Below are 14,921 nucleotides of genomic sequence, written 5' to 3'. Positions count from 1 at the left end.
AGCACGTGCACACTGCTCTGGCTTCTCAGGAGTGGGAATGGCCTTGCCATGGCATTTACTCAGGAGTACATGACGTGCTCTGCCATATGCAGTGGTGACAAACTCGTCCCTCTTTCCACACCCGGGGACACAGTGTGTTGACAAGGTAGAAGGGCACTCAGCAAGTTTCACGGTATTGATGCAGTTTTGCAGAGTTGAACGTCCGCGTAACGCTGGTTGTAAGAGGAAATTCATAATGCTGTGTCCCAAAGGTACACTTCAAAGCGCCACTTTTTAACACTGGGAAATCACATAAGCATTTTGAGAGGTTTGCAGTATTTCTTTTTTAGCAGTCACTTTATTAAAGAACTTAGGAGCTGGAAGTCCTTGTAATATCAGTCATATGCTGTTTCCAAAGTTTGAGCGAAAGCCATATTACCGACACTTGGCCAGAAGTGTGTTTGCTGATGCTGTTCCAGCTGTAAGTAGTACATTTACAGCTCAAACGTAGGGAAGCCAAGGACTGCAGTAATGGCAGTGGGACCTCTGAGCAGGTAACTTGCAGGAAATCTCTGGTAGAGGTCTTGTTAAACTTTCTACTGCTTGTATTTTTTTCATGGGAGTGACAGACAGGAGCTGGTTTTGTTGAGGAATATGAGTGTAGCCAAAAATAGCAAGAATTAAGTGGGGGGGAGGTAGGAAGCCAAAACAGGGCTTTTGGGGGTCTACCACTCATATATAAGATAATAGACTTGAAAGCCATAAGGGTAAATGCAATTCAAAGGTTAAATGACTCTTCAAAAAGCAAGGTCACGCAGCATTTAAATCGCCTGCTGGAAAGCAGCCTCTCCCCTGTGCTGCTGTAAATCATCTACCATTAACAATGGAAACGTAAGTCCATGAACACATATAAAAGTGCAATCACTTTGAGAAGAGCTGGCATGAGTTCCCGCTCACATGTGCAGTGAGTGACACTTCGGCCACCAACAGCTCATGGGACACCCCCATGGCGTGCTTGTCCTGGTCCTCACCATCAATGCTCCAGCGGAGGGAAAAGTTCCCCGAGAAAACAAAAGGCAGATGTACATAGATAGGTATTTGATATGATTTACACCAATAAATCAAATAGGAGGGTGTAAAAGCAAATAGTGGGCAAGTGGAATGCTGGTTTTCTGGGAGATGGCTTCTTTAACCTGTTGCACATGCACATGTCTACTGTAAATGTGACAGTAACTTTAAAAATAACCCAAGAAACTTGGAGAGGAGAGGAGAGGAGAGGAGAGGAGAGGAGAGGAGAGGAGAGGAGAGGAGAGGAGAGGAAAGGAGAGGAGAGGAGAGGAGAGGAGAGGAGAGGAGAGGAGAGGAGAGGAGAGGAGAGGAGAGGAGAGGAGAGGAGAAGAGAAGAGAAGAGAAGAGAAGAGAAGAGAAGAGAAGAGAAGAGAAGAGAAGAGAAGAGAAGAGAAGAGAAGAGAAGAGACGAGACGAGACGAGACGAGACGAGACGAGACGAGACGAGACGAGACGAGACGAGACGAGACGAGACGAGACGAGACGAGACGAGACGAGAAGAGAAGAGAAGAGAAGAGAAGAGAAGAGAAGAGAAGAGAAGAGAAGAGAAGAGAAGAGAAGAGAAGAGAAGAGAAGAGAAGAGAAGAGAAGAGAAGAGAAGAGAAGAAGATGCTTCAGGGTACAGCCTGATGACCCAAGAGCATCTCTGTTGTCACAACGTAGCTTTTCCCGTAAAAAGCAGATTAGACCAAGTTGTTCAGAAATGGTGGGGCTACGTTGCTTTGAAAGAAGAGCTTCTCCCTAGAGCCAGCCTTCTGCTGGGCAGCAAGCAGCTGCAAAGGCACCACCGGGAATTATTTTCCCTGGCCAAGAGGATGGGCCACAAGGGTGCAGTTGAATTTCCTTTCCCTTGCCAAACTAAGCCCTGCAGCATCGAGGAGTTACTTTGCTCAGGGTTTGCTGGACTTCTGTAGTTCCAGCCACGCCGGTGCCATCACCACCCTGCCAAACTTTAGGAAGGGCTTTCAGATATTTTTTCAGAAGTTGAAGCAAAGCAGAATTACCCAACCTGCCTCAAATCAGCCTGGCCAAAGGTAATTGCTCCCCAAACCTTGCTCTCACTACAGGAGCCTTCATGGGTTAACAGTCACACATCAGTTCATAAAATGCACTTTTGTTAGAAAACATTTACGTTAGCAGCTGCACCTGCAAGGTTACTACCAAAATATCCTTCCGGGCTCTGCGTTTTTTACAGTCTTTGTTGGTTGGTGGTTTATTTGTTTTGTTGTTGGGGTTTTTTTGGTGCTTCGTTTTTGTTTTTGTTTTGTTTTGTTTTGTTTTTAAATCCTCATCCTGTTCCAAATAGAGGAGTGATTCTTTCTGTTTAATTTTGCTTCAGCCTACTGTTTTCTGTTTCAGACAGAAGGAAAACTCCTGGTTCAGTCATAACAGAAGGAAAATATGACTGTATAAGCTTGGCCCTCAGAAGGCAGAACTAGACCTGTTCATATCTTTCTTAGCACAAATAGGTTCTATGTCAGGCTGGCATATAACACCTGACGGAACAAAGCCAGGGAAGTCACCACAGCATGAACTACCTTGAAATTACCTATAGCTGAACTGCCTTGCCCTGTAGGTCCCTGATTTTGCTGGAGGGGGCAGCAATTATAGCAGGCACAAGTGGGTGAGGATGGCAATAAGGAAAAATAATTTGAAACAGCAGCGGCAACCGAACACAGTTTAAGGCCACATGGCTCTACTTTCAAGAAAAAGGTTTCTTCCTTGCTAGAATTAAGTACAAACACTTGTTGATATGGACATAGCGAGAATCATCTCCCTATATCAAAATTATTTCCTGAATTACCAATGAAAAGGTCAAGGTGGTGAAAAGAGTGAAGGCCTCTATAGGTTAGCACGCAGGATCAGCTACCCAACCAAACCCAGCCGCTACAAGCAAGGAGTTTTTCTAACTGTGACACCTCATTTAGTCTGTTTGCAGGTTTTAAACAACTTCAGGCAACAAGCTTTGGGATTTTTTTGGAACACAAACGGCAATATTTGTATTTGCTAATTGCACTGGAAGGCTTTGCCAGGGGAAAGACTGTTCTTGCAAGCGAGAAGGAAGCTATTATGAGTAGCACGAGGCACACAATGCTGCCATTTATATTTTCCATACAGTTATTCACTCTTCTAAGCCCACAGTTGTTCGCACTGATGTATTTTTGCCACTGGAAGCCACAGGGCAAATGAGATGCATCAGGCTAGGGGCAGATCTGAGCCTCTCAGCCCTGGCGAGTATAAGTGCTGTGCTGGTGGGACCTGGGGCCATCCCAGCTCTTGGGTGAGGACTGTCCTGGGAGGAAGAAGTGCACCCTGATGAGTCTGATCCTGTTCCAGACGTCTCTGATTTCAGAAATTATTTGCTCTTAATGCATTGCTTGGGCATTGTGGAAACGCAGGATAGAAACACAAGTTTTGTGTTGATATAAATTCTATGAGGAGCAGGAAGGACATTTAGTTCTTGCCTGTAACTACAAACTGCTTTTAAAATTACATGCAGTTATTAAGTTTTACTAAGGAGAACAAATTATTTGTGTGAAGACGAAGCACCCATAAGGCAGGGATCTGAGTCTGTGTCATCCTCTAGTGGACCCTTGGGGGAAAAAAGGGTATATTGTGAGAGAGAAAATGTGGTGTGAAGCAGCTAATGGGGTGGAGGGGGCTGTGTCAGATGACAGGGGCAAGGCAGAAGCTGTTCTGGAGGAACAGAGAGATGGAAATCAGTTTTCTCTTGCAAATAAAGCATGTTACACATCCGTTGATGTCCTCCCTCTGTTAGCCCATGTTTGATACCCCTCGTTTGCCTGGATTTGGCACTCAGTGCACAGCCCTGATTGCTGTTGAAAGGCTTGAATCCATCAGCCAGGAAGGACGCCATGGAGTTTTAGCCAATTCTTGGAAGAACAGGTATGAAAGCAGTCTGGTCCTGTTTCTGTTTGAAGTGCTCGGAAGATGAAAGCATCACACGTCTTCACTTCAGCGGTGCTGGGTGTCCCTCATGTGTGTCCCCATGTCACCAGCAGCACTCGGTGAGGGGCCAGCCCCAGTGGCCCTCTGTTCTCCCAGGCACACACTTGTTCCCACACTTTCCCCGTCTTTACCTGGCCCCTTGCACCTACCTCTATCACCCCACGGCTTCGGGAATGGCTTCCTGGGCTCCCACCTGGCCTCTTACCAGATGGAGTTGCTCTTCCCATCTGCTTTTTTCACAAGGAAGCCCCAGCCAGGGGCAGAGCCCAGCCTGGAGCTGCCCAAGAAGCCATCCTTAAGCCATCCTTGTGCCAGCCCCATGCCAGGGTCCTGGGGTGCCGAGGCCCAAAGCTTGAGGTGTTGGCATTGGCATTGCACCTCACCTCCATCTTGCCGTCGGCCCCTGTGCTCCCCCCCTCCGCTTTTCTCCAGCCCTGCTCTCTGCTAGTGCCGGGGGGGCCCGCAGGATTCCCAGCCCATCCTCAGGGAACGCCCTAGCTGGTGCCTGCAGCTCGTAGGGTCTCCCTGGTCCCTGCCCAGTGGGTAGGAAGAGCTGGGAACGGTGCTCTAAGGGGTTCGGGGGAGAGAGACCCTGCAGACGGGAAGGGTTTGGGCTGCGGGCCCCGCGCCCGGAGGGCCCAGGGAGCCAAGAGCGCGGTTTCCCTCGGATCCCTCTCCGCACCGATGCAACCAACGCGGCCTCGGGCTGCCGCGCTTTGGCCCAGTTTTGCCCTGGTTCCCCCCGTTTCTCTCGCCCGGCCCCTCCCCGGGACACCGAGGCCGTCCGGGGCGGGCGGGAGGCGGTGTCGCTGCCGGTTCCCGGCCTCCGTCTGCGGTCGCCCCGCGCCGGGACCGTGAGAGCGGCGGCCGGAGCCGCCCCGGAGGAGCCCCGAGGGGACGGGACACCCGGGCCCGGCGGGGCTGCAGCCCGGGCCCGGCACAGCGGCACCCTCGCCCCGACCCCGGCCCGGAGCACGCCCGGGGGGAAGCAGCCCCCGCACGGGCCCCGGGCCGCCTGGAGACGGGCCCAGCAGGGCCCCCGCTGGGCAGAGACCCGGGAGCCCGGAATCCGCTGGCCCCGGCCCCGCTCCCGCCTCCTCCGCGCGTCCCCACGCTGGTCCTGCGGCGGCGGCGCCCCGTGGCGGCCGCAGGCGGCACCGCAGCCCCCCGGTACCGGCCTCGGTGACACCATCGCAGCACCCGGGCGCGAAGCAGCCGGCTCGTCCTGCCCTCCCCCCAAGCGCCATCGCTCTCCCCGCCCGGCTCCTTGTCCCTCGCAACGCTCCGCCCGCCTGTCCCTCGCCAGCGACCGATCGCGGTGGGGGTCAGGGGGCCCCGCAGGCTCCCCCCGCTTCCTCCCGATGCCTCCCCGGGGTACGCTCACCCCAAAACCGCCCCGCGCCTCGGCCGTTCGGCCTTTAATCCTGCTTCCCACCCTCGGCGGCCCTTGGCCGAGCCAGCTTGCTTCAGCCATCAGCTCCGGGGAGGGGCGGGAGGGCGGCGGTGCCGGCGCTGCCGGGGCAGCCGCGCTGCCGCCCAGCGCCCTCAGTACCCCGGCAGGTACGGCTGCTGGAGGGGGGGTGGTGTCCGGGTGGCAGAGCGGTCCCCGCGGCACCCATGAGTGGGGCTGCAGCGGGGGGAGACGCACGGCCGGGCGGGAGGAGAGGCGATGCCGGGCTCCATCCCCGGCCCCTCAGGGCGCGGCCCCAGCGCACGGCCGGCACCGGAGATTTCGCGGCGGTGTCCCAAAAGGGGAGCGGGACAGCCCCGCTGCACGTGACCGGGGGCGGAGACGGGCGCTGCCCCGGGCACGGTCCCGCCGCAGGATCCAGCTGGTGGCCAGGTCGCAGCAGCTGCGGTCGGGGAGGACAGCCAGCCAGCGCCCCGGGAACACGCCGCCGGCCATGGGGGTGGAAGACGTGGTCAGGGAGGAGCTGGGCAGCCTCCACGGCATCCCCCTCTACAAGTGCTTCATCGAGGGCTGGCCGCAGGTGGAGGCTTTCCAAGCCCGGCCAGATGACCTGCTCATTGCCACCTACCCCAAGTCGGGTGAGTGGGCCCTGGGGAAGGGCGCAGGGGGGGCCAGAGGGGGGACGGCAGCCCTTGTAACGCTGTCCCTGTGCTGCAGGCACGACGTGGCTGAGCGAGATCCTGGACATGATCTACCATGACGGCGATGTGGAGAAGTGCCGACGGGATGCCATCTTCAACCGGGTGCCCTTCCTGGAAATGAAGGCCCCCAAGACGGAGAGTGGTGAGCCCCCCAGCTCGGCTGTGCCTCCTGGGCTGGGTGGGGAGGGGGGCTGACTCGGGGTGTGGGGGAGGGTGCTGGGGCTCAAACCGCTAAGCCCCCTGTCCCACAGGCATCGATCTGCTGAAGAAAACCCCACCCCCGCGGTTGGTGAAGACCCATCTCCCGGTCCAGCTCCTCCCGACCTCCTTCTGGGACAAGGACTGCAAGGTAATGCCATGGTTGGCCCCCACCTCTCTCCCTGCCTGGGTCAGCAGGGAGGAGGCATTGCTCTGCACCCCCTAACCACCTCCTCGGCTGTCCCCAGATCATCTATATGGCCCGCAACCCCAAGGATGTCGTCATCTCCTACTACTACTTCTACCAGATGGCCAAGTTGCACCCTGACCCTGGCACACTGGCCGAGTTCCTGGAGACCTTCATGGCTGGCAAAGGTGGGGGCTGAGCTGCACCCCAAAATGCTGGTGGGGAGGGCATCCCCCACCACCCTGCTTTTCAGCTAACCCTTCAACTGCATCCTGCAGCGGCTTACGGGTCCTGGTATGACCACGTGCGGGGCTGGTGGGAGAAGAAGCAGGAGAAGCAGCTCCTTTACCTCTTCTATGAGGACATGAAAAAGGTGAGGGTGGGATGGAAGGTAGGGGACCCCGGGTGCACACACCCCGCCCCCCCCCCCCCCCCCCCCTTTTTGTCAGCCTCACCTTATCAACCACTCTTCAGGACCCGCAGAGGGAGGTGCAGAAGATCCTGCAGTTTCTGGGCAAGGAGGTGGCAGAGGCGACAGTGGCGAGGATCCTCCACCACACCTCCTTCCAGGAGATGAAGAAGAACCCTGCTGCCAACTATGAGACCATACCCACCGCCCTGATGGACCACAGCCTCTCCCCCTTCCTCCGGAAAGGTGGGGTTCAGCCAGCAGTAGAGAGCTTGGGAGGGGTCTCCCTGACCTTTATTGCAGCCCCCATCTGTGGCTGCAAATGTTTCAGGGGTATCAGGATTTGCCCCACTCGCTTTCTTCACCCCTAGGGATCTCCGGGGACTGGAAGAACCACTTCACCGTGGCCCAGAATGAGCGCTTTGACCAGCACTACCGGGAGCACATGGTGGGCTCTGACCTCCACTTCCAGATGGAGGTGTGAGGGGCTCATCCCCCTTCCTTGGGGGGGGGGGGGCTCCGCTTCTCCCCGCTCACCCAGCGAGGAGGATGAGTCCGGGCAGAGCATCCTCATGCCAATTTGCTTTGCCCCCTGCAATAAATTGGGATAAACAGAGAGTGAGCCATTGTCTGTGAGGAAAGGGGGAGCGGCTGAACCCCCCAAATCCTGGGCAGCGGCTGGGGGCATCCTCATTGGGCAGGAGGGTGGGTGCATACAGTGGATTTTTAGCCAGTGGTAGTCAGGCATCACCAGGGGTGGGCATCCTCCCCAAAACCACCGCTGGCCAATGACACCTTGGGCTGCCCCAGCCCCATCCTACGAAGGTGTCTGGAAGGAGCGAAGATTGGCAAAGAATGGAAAAACCCCAAACCGCCGGTGAACCTGCTGCCCCGCAGCCTAAGCTTGCCTTCACGCCTCCGGGTTGTGGCAAGTTTCTTGACAGAGCGGGCGGTGGCGGGGCTCGCCCCAGGCTCGCTGGCCCAGCCAGAGCTCAGCAGCCCGTGGCTTGCGGAGGAAAGGTGAAGGGCAACAGCTCCCTGCTGGCGTATTGACCCGCTCGGCAACATCAATGTCCTTGCTGGATGGGGAACACACCCTGCAACCTCCGACCCAGCTGCGCCTAGCCCTTGCTCAGGGATGGCTGGAGCAAACCAGTCCACATCCCACTAGGGGCAAGGGTTTGCTCTGGAGCTCTGAATTCCACAGATATGCCCCATTTCCAGCCTGGTTTGGAGTTTCCAAGATTGCAGCTTTTTGGCAAGGCAGCCAAGTGGGTTGTTTCATCCCCAAAAGAGATGCAACATGGATCCGACTCCCAAAGAGCAGCAGCACTATGAGGGGAGATCTCCCACAGGAATAAATCCTTTCCACACATTTATTTACATGCCGATGAAGATCTCTGTGCTCCTCCAGCTCCTGGCTTTGCCTGTGGGGTTTGCACACGCAGCCAATTTTGCTGGCTTGTGGACAGATGGACGGACAAAGAGGGCACGTCCCTGCCTGCAAAACACCCGAAGCCCTGACATGGTGTGTCCCGCCTCACCAGGAACTTGGCCGTGGGGACAAATCGGGGACGTTTTTCTCAAGGTTGCAAAAAGGTGAACTGCTTCCCTGCCCAACTGCCATCTCTCCTGCCCTCCTGGCTTGTGTTCTCCCATGGGAAGCAGGCCAGGAGGAGTATTTCACCCCCACGGGCACCTTTAAACCCTTGTCCCAGCAACACCATATCGGCTGCTCTCGTGTTTTGCCACCCTGCAGACTTTGGACCCATATTTGAGTGCCTTGCAGGTGGAGGTGGTAGGGGCGACCAAATCCTGACCCACTAGCGAGCCCCACACTGGTGCAAGGAGCTGGGGGCGTCCACGGGGGTGACCCCTGGATTGGGACAAGGTGATGTTCGAACCCCCGAGGACGCGGGTTGGGGTTTCTTCCCTCCGTTTGCCTCTGCAGGCGGGGGCGGGGGGGTAGCTGTAATTTACACACCCCCACCCCCCCACCCCCCTCCACCTGCGTGTTTACCGGGGGGTGCTGAGTACGGCGCAGCTCATCACAGGCGCCTGGGGACCGTTCCCAGAGGGGCTGCGTCCCCACCCCCACTCGCCCCTTCCCCTCACCCCTCCCTCCGCAGCGCTGGGACCAGGTCGCCCCGGGTCCCGTCCCTAACGACGTCCCTCGGCCTCCCCGCGCCGCCCCAGGCGCGTCCCACCGCCTCCATCTTCCACGCCGGGGAGGGAAACCACCAAATCCCGCCCCTGAAGCTTTGCCTCATCCCTGCCAGAGCACCAGACGAAGAGGCAGGTAGGGGGGGAGACCCCGGCCTTTTTCGGGGTACCCTGGCCTTGCAAGCGCAGGGCCTGGGCGGGGGGGGTGGGGGGGGTGGGGGACGGACACGGGACGGAAACGAGCCGCAAAGCCGCTCCCCAAAACTCACAGCGTGGGGGTCCCGCAGCCGCCATCTTCAGCGGTTCCGTCCCGGCCGGCGGGTGGAAAGGTTTCCCGGAGGGAGTCCCGAAAGCCCCGCTCCCCCTTCCTGTCTCTTTCGGACCCTCCGCGGCCCGCCCCCCCCCCCCCCAGGCGGGGCTTCCTCTGCCGCCCTCCAACAGAGCCGGGAACGCTGCCTGAAACCCCAGCCAGCAGAGCCCCTGCGAGATTTTACACCCCAGGAACAGCGCTGCCAGCGTGGTACAGGCAGCTGCCCACTGCTTGTGCTGACCTGAGCCAACCCCCCAGGGCCCACCGTGCCCCTCTACGCTCCCTGCACTGCCAGCCGGCCCCCAAAATCCCCGCGGGAGGCAGCTGCCACCTTGCCACCTCCCAGGATGCCAGCAAGCAAGGGAGGGTTTCCTTCCCGTGGTTGGGATGGATTGGCTCAGCAGGGATTTTACGGACCCTGGGATATGAGGTGGCCCCATGATGCTCCCTGCTGCCAGCCAGCCCACCCACACGTCCCCATCCCCGGCAGGATGGCCGATTCGGACACCTACCTGCGGCAGCCCTGGAGCACAGTGCATGGCATCCCTATGGTCAACGCCTTCGCCCACAACTGGGAGCGGATTGACACCTTCCAGAGCCGCCCTGAGGACATCGTGGTGGTCACCTTCCCCAAATCTGGTGAGCGTCCTTGGCACCGGAGAGGGGCTGTGCTTGGGAAGGGAGGCATCAGCCTGCAGCCCCCTGGGGTGGGACTTGGGGGATGATGCTGAAAGGTGATTCCGAAAGGTAATGCTGGCAGATGGTGCCCCTGTGGTGCCCAAGACGGGCCTCTGGTGGGAATGACGCCAGCTGGACACCTGACCTCTCCTCACCAGGCACCACCTGGGTCAGTGAGATTGTGGACATGATCCTGAAAGGTGGCGACCCCAAAAAATGCAAGCAGGAGATCATCATCAACCGTGTGCCCATGCTGGAGTTCGCTGCCCCCGGGAAGATGCCAGCAGGTAGCAGAGTGGCAGGAGGCAGCGCGGGGCAACAGGTGCTGGATGGGGGGCAGGTTTGGTTTTAGAGGGGGGCACCCTGCTGGCACTGGGAATGCTCCTGGGGGAAATCTTTGCAGGCACGGAGCAGCTGGAGGCCATGGCGTCCCCTCGCATCATCAAGACCCACATCCCAGCTCACATCTTGCCCAAATCGTTCTGGGAAAACGGCTGCAAGGTAGCAGGCTGAAGGGGACACACCTGGAGGGACCCAGAAGAGACAAGGGGGGAACCTGTCCCACCAGGGCCTTGCAAGTCCCCACATGTCACCAAGCTCTCCACAGATGATCTACGTGGGGCGCAATGCCAAGGACGTGGCCGTCTCCTTCTACCACTTTGACCTGATGAACAAGCTGCACCCGCACCCTGGGACATGGGCCCAGTACCTGGAAGAGTTCATGGCTGGCAGAGGTGGGACAGGGCACTCATGGGTGAATGTGGAGACCCTGCGGGGTGCTGTCACCCACTGACACCCCACTGGCTGACTCCCCACTCAGTGGCATATGGCTCCTGGTACGACCATGTCAAGGACTATTGGGAGCGGAGGAAGAATCACCCCATCCTCTACCTCTTCTATGAGGACTTGAAGGAGGTGAGGGACCAGGGTGGATGGTGGGATGGGGTCTGGGGGTGTCAGGAGGGGTGAGCATCGGTCTGTGTCCCGCAGGACCTCCGCCGGGAGATTGCCAAGGTGGCCCGGTTCCTGGGGCGAGAGCTGCCGGACGCGGCTCTGGACACCATCACCCAACAAACCTCCTTCGAGGCCATGCGGGACAACCCCACCACCAACTACACCATGGTGCCCTCCCAGCTCATGGACCACGGTGTCTCCCCCTTCATGCGCAAAGGTGAGTGGCTGTGGGGGGCTCCCGGTGCATCATCCCCCTGACCCCCACTGAGCCCCATCTCACCCGGTCCCAGGCACTGCCGGAGACTGGAAGAACCACTTCACCGTGGTCCAGAACGAGCGCTTCGACCAGGACTACGCGCAGAAGATGTCGGGCACCGACCTGCACTTCCGCACCCAGATCTGAGGAGGCATCACTTGAAGCCCCCCAAAATCTGACTTGTATTGATGGCACCGCCACCGCACTGGGGGCTCCTTCCCCTCTCCTGGGACTGCTGGAGAGAAATAAAACCTCCTCCCTTCCCCCCGCCATGGGAAGCTCACTGCCCTGCGCCTGCACTGACCCCAACCCAGCCGTGCCCCTGGCCTCTCCTCGGCTTGGGGACAAGCTGCTGTCACCCCACGTCCCCTCAGCCACCCTGCCGGGGGCTTTGCCGCCGGCAGCTCGCCGGATCGCAGGGGATTTCGGCAAAGCCGTGTGCCGGGAAGGTGCCGGACGGCAGCGGGCCGCCAGAGGCGGCCTCCCTGTCCCCACGGCGCGGGGGGGCACACGGGCCGGGACGTTTGGGCGGGGAGCGGGGCCGGCGGGGCAAGAGGTGTCCGGCGGGAGGTTGGCGGCCGCCGGCTTCTCCCCGCGCTCGCTCCTCCCTCCCGCTGCCGCCGTGGCCCTCTCCCGCCCTGCCTCTTACCTTCTCCTCCCGTAAAAGCCGCCGCGGGGCCCCGCGGCTCCCTGTCCTCTGCCGTCGCCTCCCGCCGCCGCCTCCCGCCGCCGCCTCCCGCCGCCGCCTCCCGCCGTCGCCTCCCGCCGTCGCCTCCCGGCGCGGAGCAGCGGGGCGTCAGGTGAGCCGGGTGCCCCGGGGCACCCTGCGGGCGCCCTGCTCGGCCGCTCGGGCTGGGGGGTGCAGGGTGGTGGGTCTGGGGTACTTCGGAGTGCAGCCAGCACCCCTAAACCTCCCGCTGGGCTGGGGGCTGCTGCGGTAACCCCAGGGACCCGGTTCCCTGCTCCCCTGCCGTTGCTGAGGCAGGGGGAGAGGTCAAGCCGGCACTTTGCATGTACCCCCGGCCCTCGCGGGGCGCGGGGTGGGCTCCCGCCCCCCGCAGCAGGACCCTGTCCCCAGCGGTGGGCACAGTGGCAGGACTGCAGTGATGACCTCTGGTCCCTGCGCTGGCGGCGTCCCTGTCACTCCCTGAGAGGGCATGGCTCCAGGTGCCTGTGCTGCCCTGGCCGGCGGCCGCCCTGGCAGGGCAAGGGTCTCCCCCTCACCGGCCAGCCCAGCCACGCGTCCTCGTCCCTGTCCCCGTCAGGATGGCCGATTCGGACACTTACCTACGGCAGCCCTGGCTCACGGTGCATGGCATCCCCATGGTCAATGCCTTCGCCCACAACTGGGAGCGGGTCGACAACTTCCAGAGCCGCCCCGAGGACATCGTGGTGGTCACCTTCCCCAAATCGGGTGAGTGTCCCTGAGCCCCCCAGACGTGGTGGTGCCGGGTGGGCGAGCGTGTGGTATGGCTGGGACCCGCTGCCTGGGGGGATGCGGCACATTCAGGGCTGTTGGGACAGAGCTGTGCGGGATATCGCTTTGCCCCCACGGTGCCCAGTCGAGGGCTGAGGGGGGTTGTTGGTCTGAGTTCCCCAACACTACCCTGGCCGCCCCCCTGGTGGGTTCCTTTCCTCAGGCACCACCTGGGTCAGCGAGATTGTGGACATGATCCTGCAAGGCGGCAACCCCGAGAAGTGCAAGCGGGACATTATCAGCAACAGGGTGCCCATGCTGGAGTTCTCTGCCCCTGGGGAGATGCCAGCAGGTAGCGGGGTGTGGGGGCTTGGCCACGGGCACCACACCAGGGGCTGAGCCCAGGGGGACTCTGCCAGAGGCCCGCTGGGGACATACTTTGGGCTCTCCCAGGGACGGACCTGCTGGCCACCATGCCTTCACCCCGTGTGGTGAAGACCCACCTGCCCGCACATATCCTGCCGAAATCCTTCTGGGAAAACTGCTGCAAGGTAACCCCCAATCCTGGTCTCTGTCCCAGGGGGCACTGCAGCCCCCTCGTTCCTCCAGGGCAGGACCCCTCGCTGCTCCCTCCAGCATCCTAAGTGGTGTCGGGAGCCTTAGGGGCTGGAGCATCCCCCCTGTTGGGCACCCTGGGGCTGCCCCCTGTACACCATGGCCCATCTGCAGATGATCTACGTGGGGCGCAATGCCAAGGACGTGGCCGTCTCCTTCTACCACTTTGACCTGATGAACAAGTTCGAGCCACACCCTGGGACGTGGGCTCAGTACCTGGAGGAGTTCATGGCTGGCAGAGGTGGGACAGGGCACTCATGGGTGAATGTGGAGACCCTGCGGGGTGCTGTCACCCACTGACACCCCACTGGCTGCTCTCCCCACCCAGTGGCATATGGCTCCTGGTACGACCATGTCAAGGACTATTGGGAGCGGAGGAAGAATCACCCCATCCTCTACCTCTTCTATGAGGACTTGAAGGAGGTGAGGGACCAGGGTGGATGGTGGGATGGGGTCTGGGGGTGTCAGGAGGGGTGAGCATCGGTCTGTGTCCCGCAGGACCTCCGCCGGGAGATTGCCAAGGTGGCCCGGTTCCTGGGGCGAGAGCTGCCGGACACGGCGCTGGACACCATCACCCAACACACTTCCTTTGAGGCCATGCGGGACAACCCCACCACCAACTACACCATGGTGCCCTCCCAGCTCATGGACCACGGTGTCTCCCCCTTCATGCGCAAAGGTGAGTGGCTGTGGGGGGCTCCCGGTGCACCATCCCCCTGACCCCCACTGAGCCCCATCTCACCCGGTCCCAGGCACTGCCGGAGACTGGAAGAACTACTTCACCGTGGTCCAGAACGAGCGCTTCGACCAGGACTACGCGCAGAAGATGTCGGGCACCGACCTGCGCTTCCGCACCCAGATCTGAGATGATGATGTTGCCTGCCCTGCAACCCACCCGCACCAATCCTGCTCCCTGGCAGCAGCTCCAGCACCGCCCCAGCCTGCCTGCGTCTCATTGGCTTCACCCGCACCAGAGAGGCTTTTGCAATAATAAAGAATTTTATTTCTACGTCTTCCTCCCAGATTTGCACCCGTGTGAAAGCTGCTGCATTGATACAAAGTACATTGGTACGGAGCCATATCCCAGATCGCATCGCCCCAGCCTGTCCTTGCCTGCCCAGGACATGCATAGGATACACCTGTGAAGGTTTTTTTTTTAGGAATAAAAAAGCCAGTGCACAGTACAGAGGTGTTTCCAGCATGCGATGAATGAAAGTTGTTAACAGCTTCCACATGTGCAACTCTACCATGGCCAGGGCTTACACAGGGTCCTGCACCCACCACCTCTGACCTCAGAAATCCCCCTGCTGATGTCACGCTTTGGGGGGGGACAGGACAGGGCACAGTGATGGCCGCACCTCCCGTCCCACTGCTGGGGCTATGTGGAAGAGACAAGGCGAGGAGGACGGGGACAAAACCAGCCCCAGGGTGGTCGGGAGATGGACGTAGCCTGGGGAGCTTGGGACAAATCCTTCCACCCAGGAGCAATGAAGCTGGAGGCAAAAGGAGGATTTTTGTGGGTTGCTTTTGTGCTGTTCTCCAGTGACCTGGAGGCTGTTATGCTGTGCCAGTCTCCCCACAACCATGTTGCCCATCAGGTATGGT

At 59.7% G+C, this 14,921-nt stretch overlaps 3 protein-coding genes across 8 annotated transcripts; all 3 read left to right on the top strand.

Moving 5' to 3' along the window:
- The first annotated feature begins 235 nt into the window (after positions 1 to 235).
- LOC104344324 (sulfotransferase 1 family member D1-like) lies at positions 236 to 7,407 on the top strand. 6 transcript variants are annotated; one of them, XM_086463920.1, is made up of 8 exons: positions 236 to 251; positions 5,935 to 6,066; positions 6,146 to 6,268; positions 6,366 to 6,478; positions 6,576 to 6,702; positions 6,793 to 6,887; positions 6,989 to 7,169; positions 7,295 to 7,407. In XM_086463920.1, exons 1-8 carry the CDS (start codon positions 236 to 238, stop codon positions 7,405 to 7,407), a joined length of 900 nt encoding a protein of 299 aa, XP_086320046.1. The 6 variants fall into 6 exon arrangements, with proteins under 6 accessions (XP_086320046.1, XP_086320045.1, XP_086320044.1 ...); XM_086463919.1 differs by lacking the exon at positions 236 to 251 and having other exon boundaries at positions 5,922 to 6,066; positions 6,381 to 6,478; XM_086463918.1 differs by lacking the exon at positions 236 to 251 and having other exon boundaries at positions 5,922 to 6,066.
- A 2,480-nt stretch (positions 7,408 to 9,887) lies between these two features.
- LOC104342233 (sulfotransferase 1B1-like) lies at positions 9,888 to 11,431 on the top strand. Its single transcript, XM_086463983.1, has 7 exons — positions 9,888 to 10,035; positions 10,233 to 10,361; positions 10,478 to 10,575; positions 10,682 to 10,808; positions 10,895 to 10,989; positions 11,065 to 11,245; positions 11,319 to 11,431. Exons 1-7 carry the CDS (start codon positions 9,888 to 9,890, stop codon positions 11,429 to 11,431), a joined length of 891 nt encoding a protein of 296 aa, XP_086320109.1.
- A 1,119-nt stretch (positions 11,432 to 12,550) lies between these two features.
- LOC104352030 (sulfotransferase 1B1-like) lies at positions 12,551 to 14,181 on the top strand. Its single transcript, XM_086464036.1, has 7 exons — positions 12,551 to 12,698; positions 12,925 to 13,053; positions 13,155 to 13,252; positions 13,431 to 13,557; positions 13,645 to 13,739; positions 13,815 to 13,995; positions 14,069 to 14,181. Exons 1-7 carry the CDS (start codon positions 12,551 to 12,553, stop codon positions 14,179 to 14,181), a joined length of 891 nt encoding a protein of 296 aa, XP_086320162.1.
- Positions 14,182 to 14,921: the final 740 nt, after the last annotated feature.

This window comes from Leptosomus discolor, chromosome 4 (genome assembly GCF_034619465.1).
Source record: "Leptosomus discolor isolate bLepDis1 chromosome 4, bLepDis1.hap2, whole genome shotgun sequence".
In the NCBI taxonomy this organism is placed as follows: Eukaryota; Metazoa; Chordata; class Aves; order Leptosomiformes; family Leptosomidae; genus Leptosomus; species Leptosomus discolor.
The sequence above is the reverse complement of the archived record's forward strand: the minus strand, read 5'-3'. Positions and strand labels throughout refer to the sequence as shown.

Excerpts from the sequence above, each read along its gene's own strand:
- LOC104344324 (XM_086463915.1), top strand. The coding sequence starts at position 5,922 with ATGGGGGTGGAAGACGTGGTCAGGGAGGAGCTGGGCAGCCTCCACGGC. Across the intron at positions 6,284-6,365 it reads GGAGAGTGGTGAGCCCCCCA|CCCCCTGTCCCACAGGCATC; the intron begins GCTCGGCTGTGC and ends CAAACCGCTAAG. Across the intron at positions 6,703-6,792 it reads GACCTTCATGGCTGGCAAAG|CGGCTTACGGGTCCTGGTAT; the intron begins GTGGGGGCTGAG and ends TGCATCCTGCAG.
- LOC104342233 (XM_086463983.1), top strand. The coding sequence starts at position 9,888 with ATGGCCGATTCGGACACCTACCTGCGGCAGCCCTGGAGCACAGTGCAT. Across the intron at positions 10,576-10,681 it reads TCTGGGAAAACGGCTGCAAG|ATGATCTACGTGGGGCGCAA; the intron begins GTAGCAGGCTGA and ends AGCTCTCCACAG. Across the intron at positions 10,990-11,064 it reads TCTATGAGGACTTGAAGGAG|GACCTCCGCCGGGAGATTGC; the intron begins GTGAGGGACCAG and ends TGTGTCCCGCAG.
- LOC104352030 (XM_086464036.1), top strand. The coding sequence starts at position 12,551 with ATGGCCGATTCGGACACTTACCTACGGCAGCCCTGGCTCACGGTGCAT. Across the intron at positions 13,740-13,814 it reads TCTATGAGGACTTGAAGGAG|GACCTCCGCCGGGAGATTGC; the intron begins GTGAGGGACCAG and ends TGTGTCCCGCAG. Across the intron at positions 13,996-14,068 it reads CTCCCCCTTCATGCGCAAAG|GCACTGCCGGAGACTGGAAG; the intron begins GTGAGTGGCTGT and ends ACCCGGTCCCAG.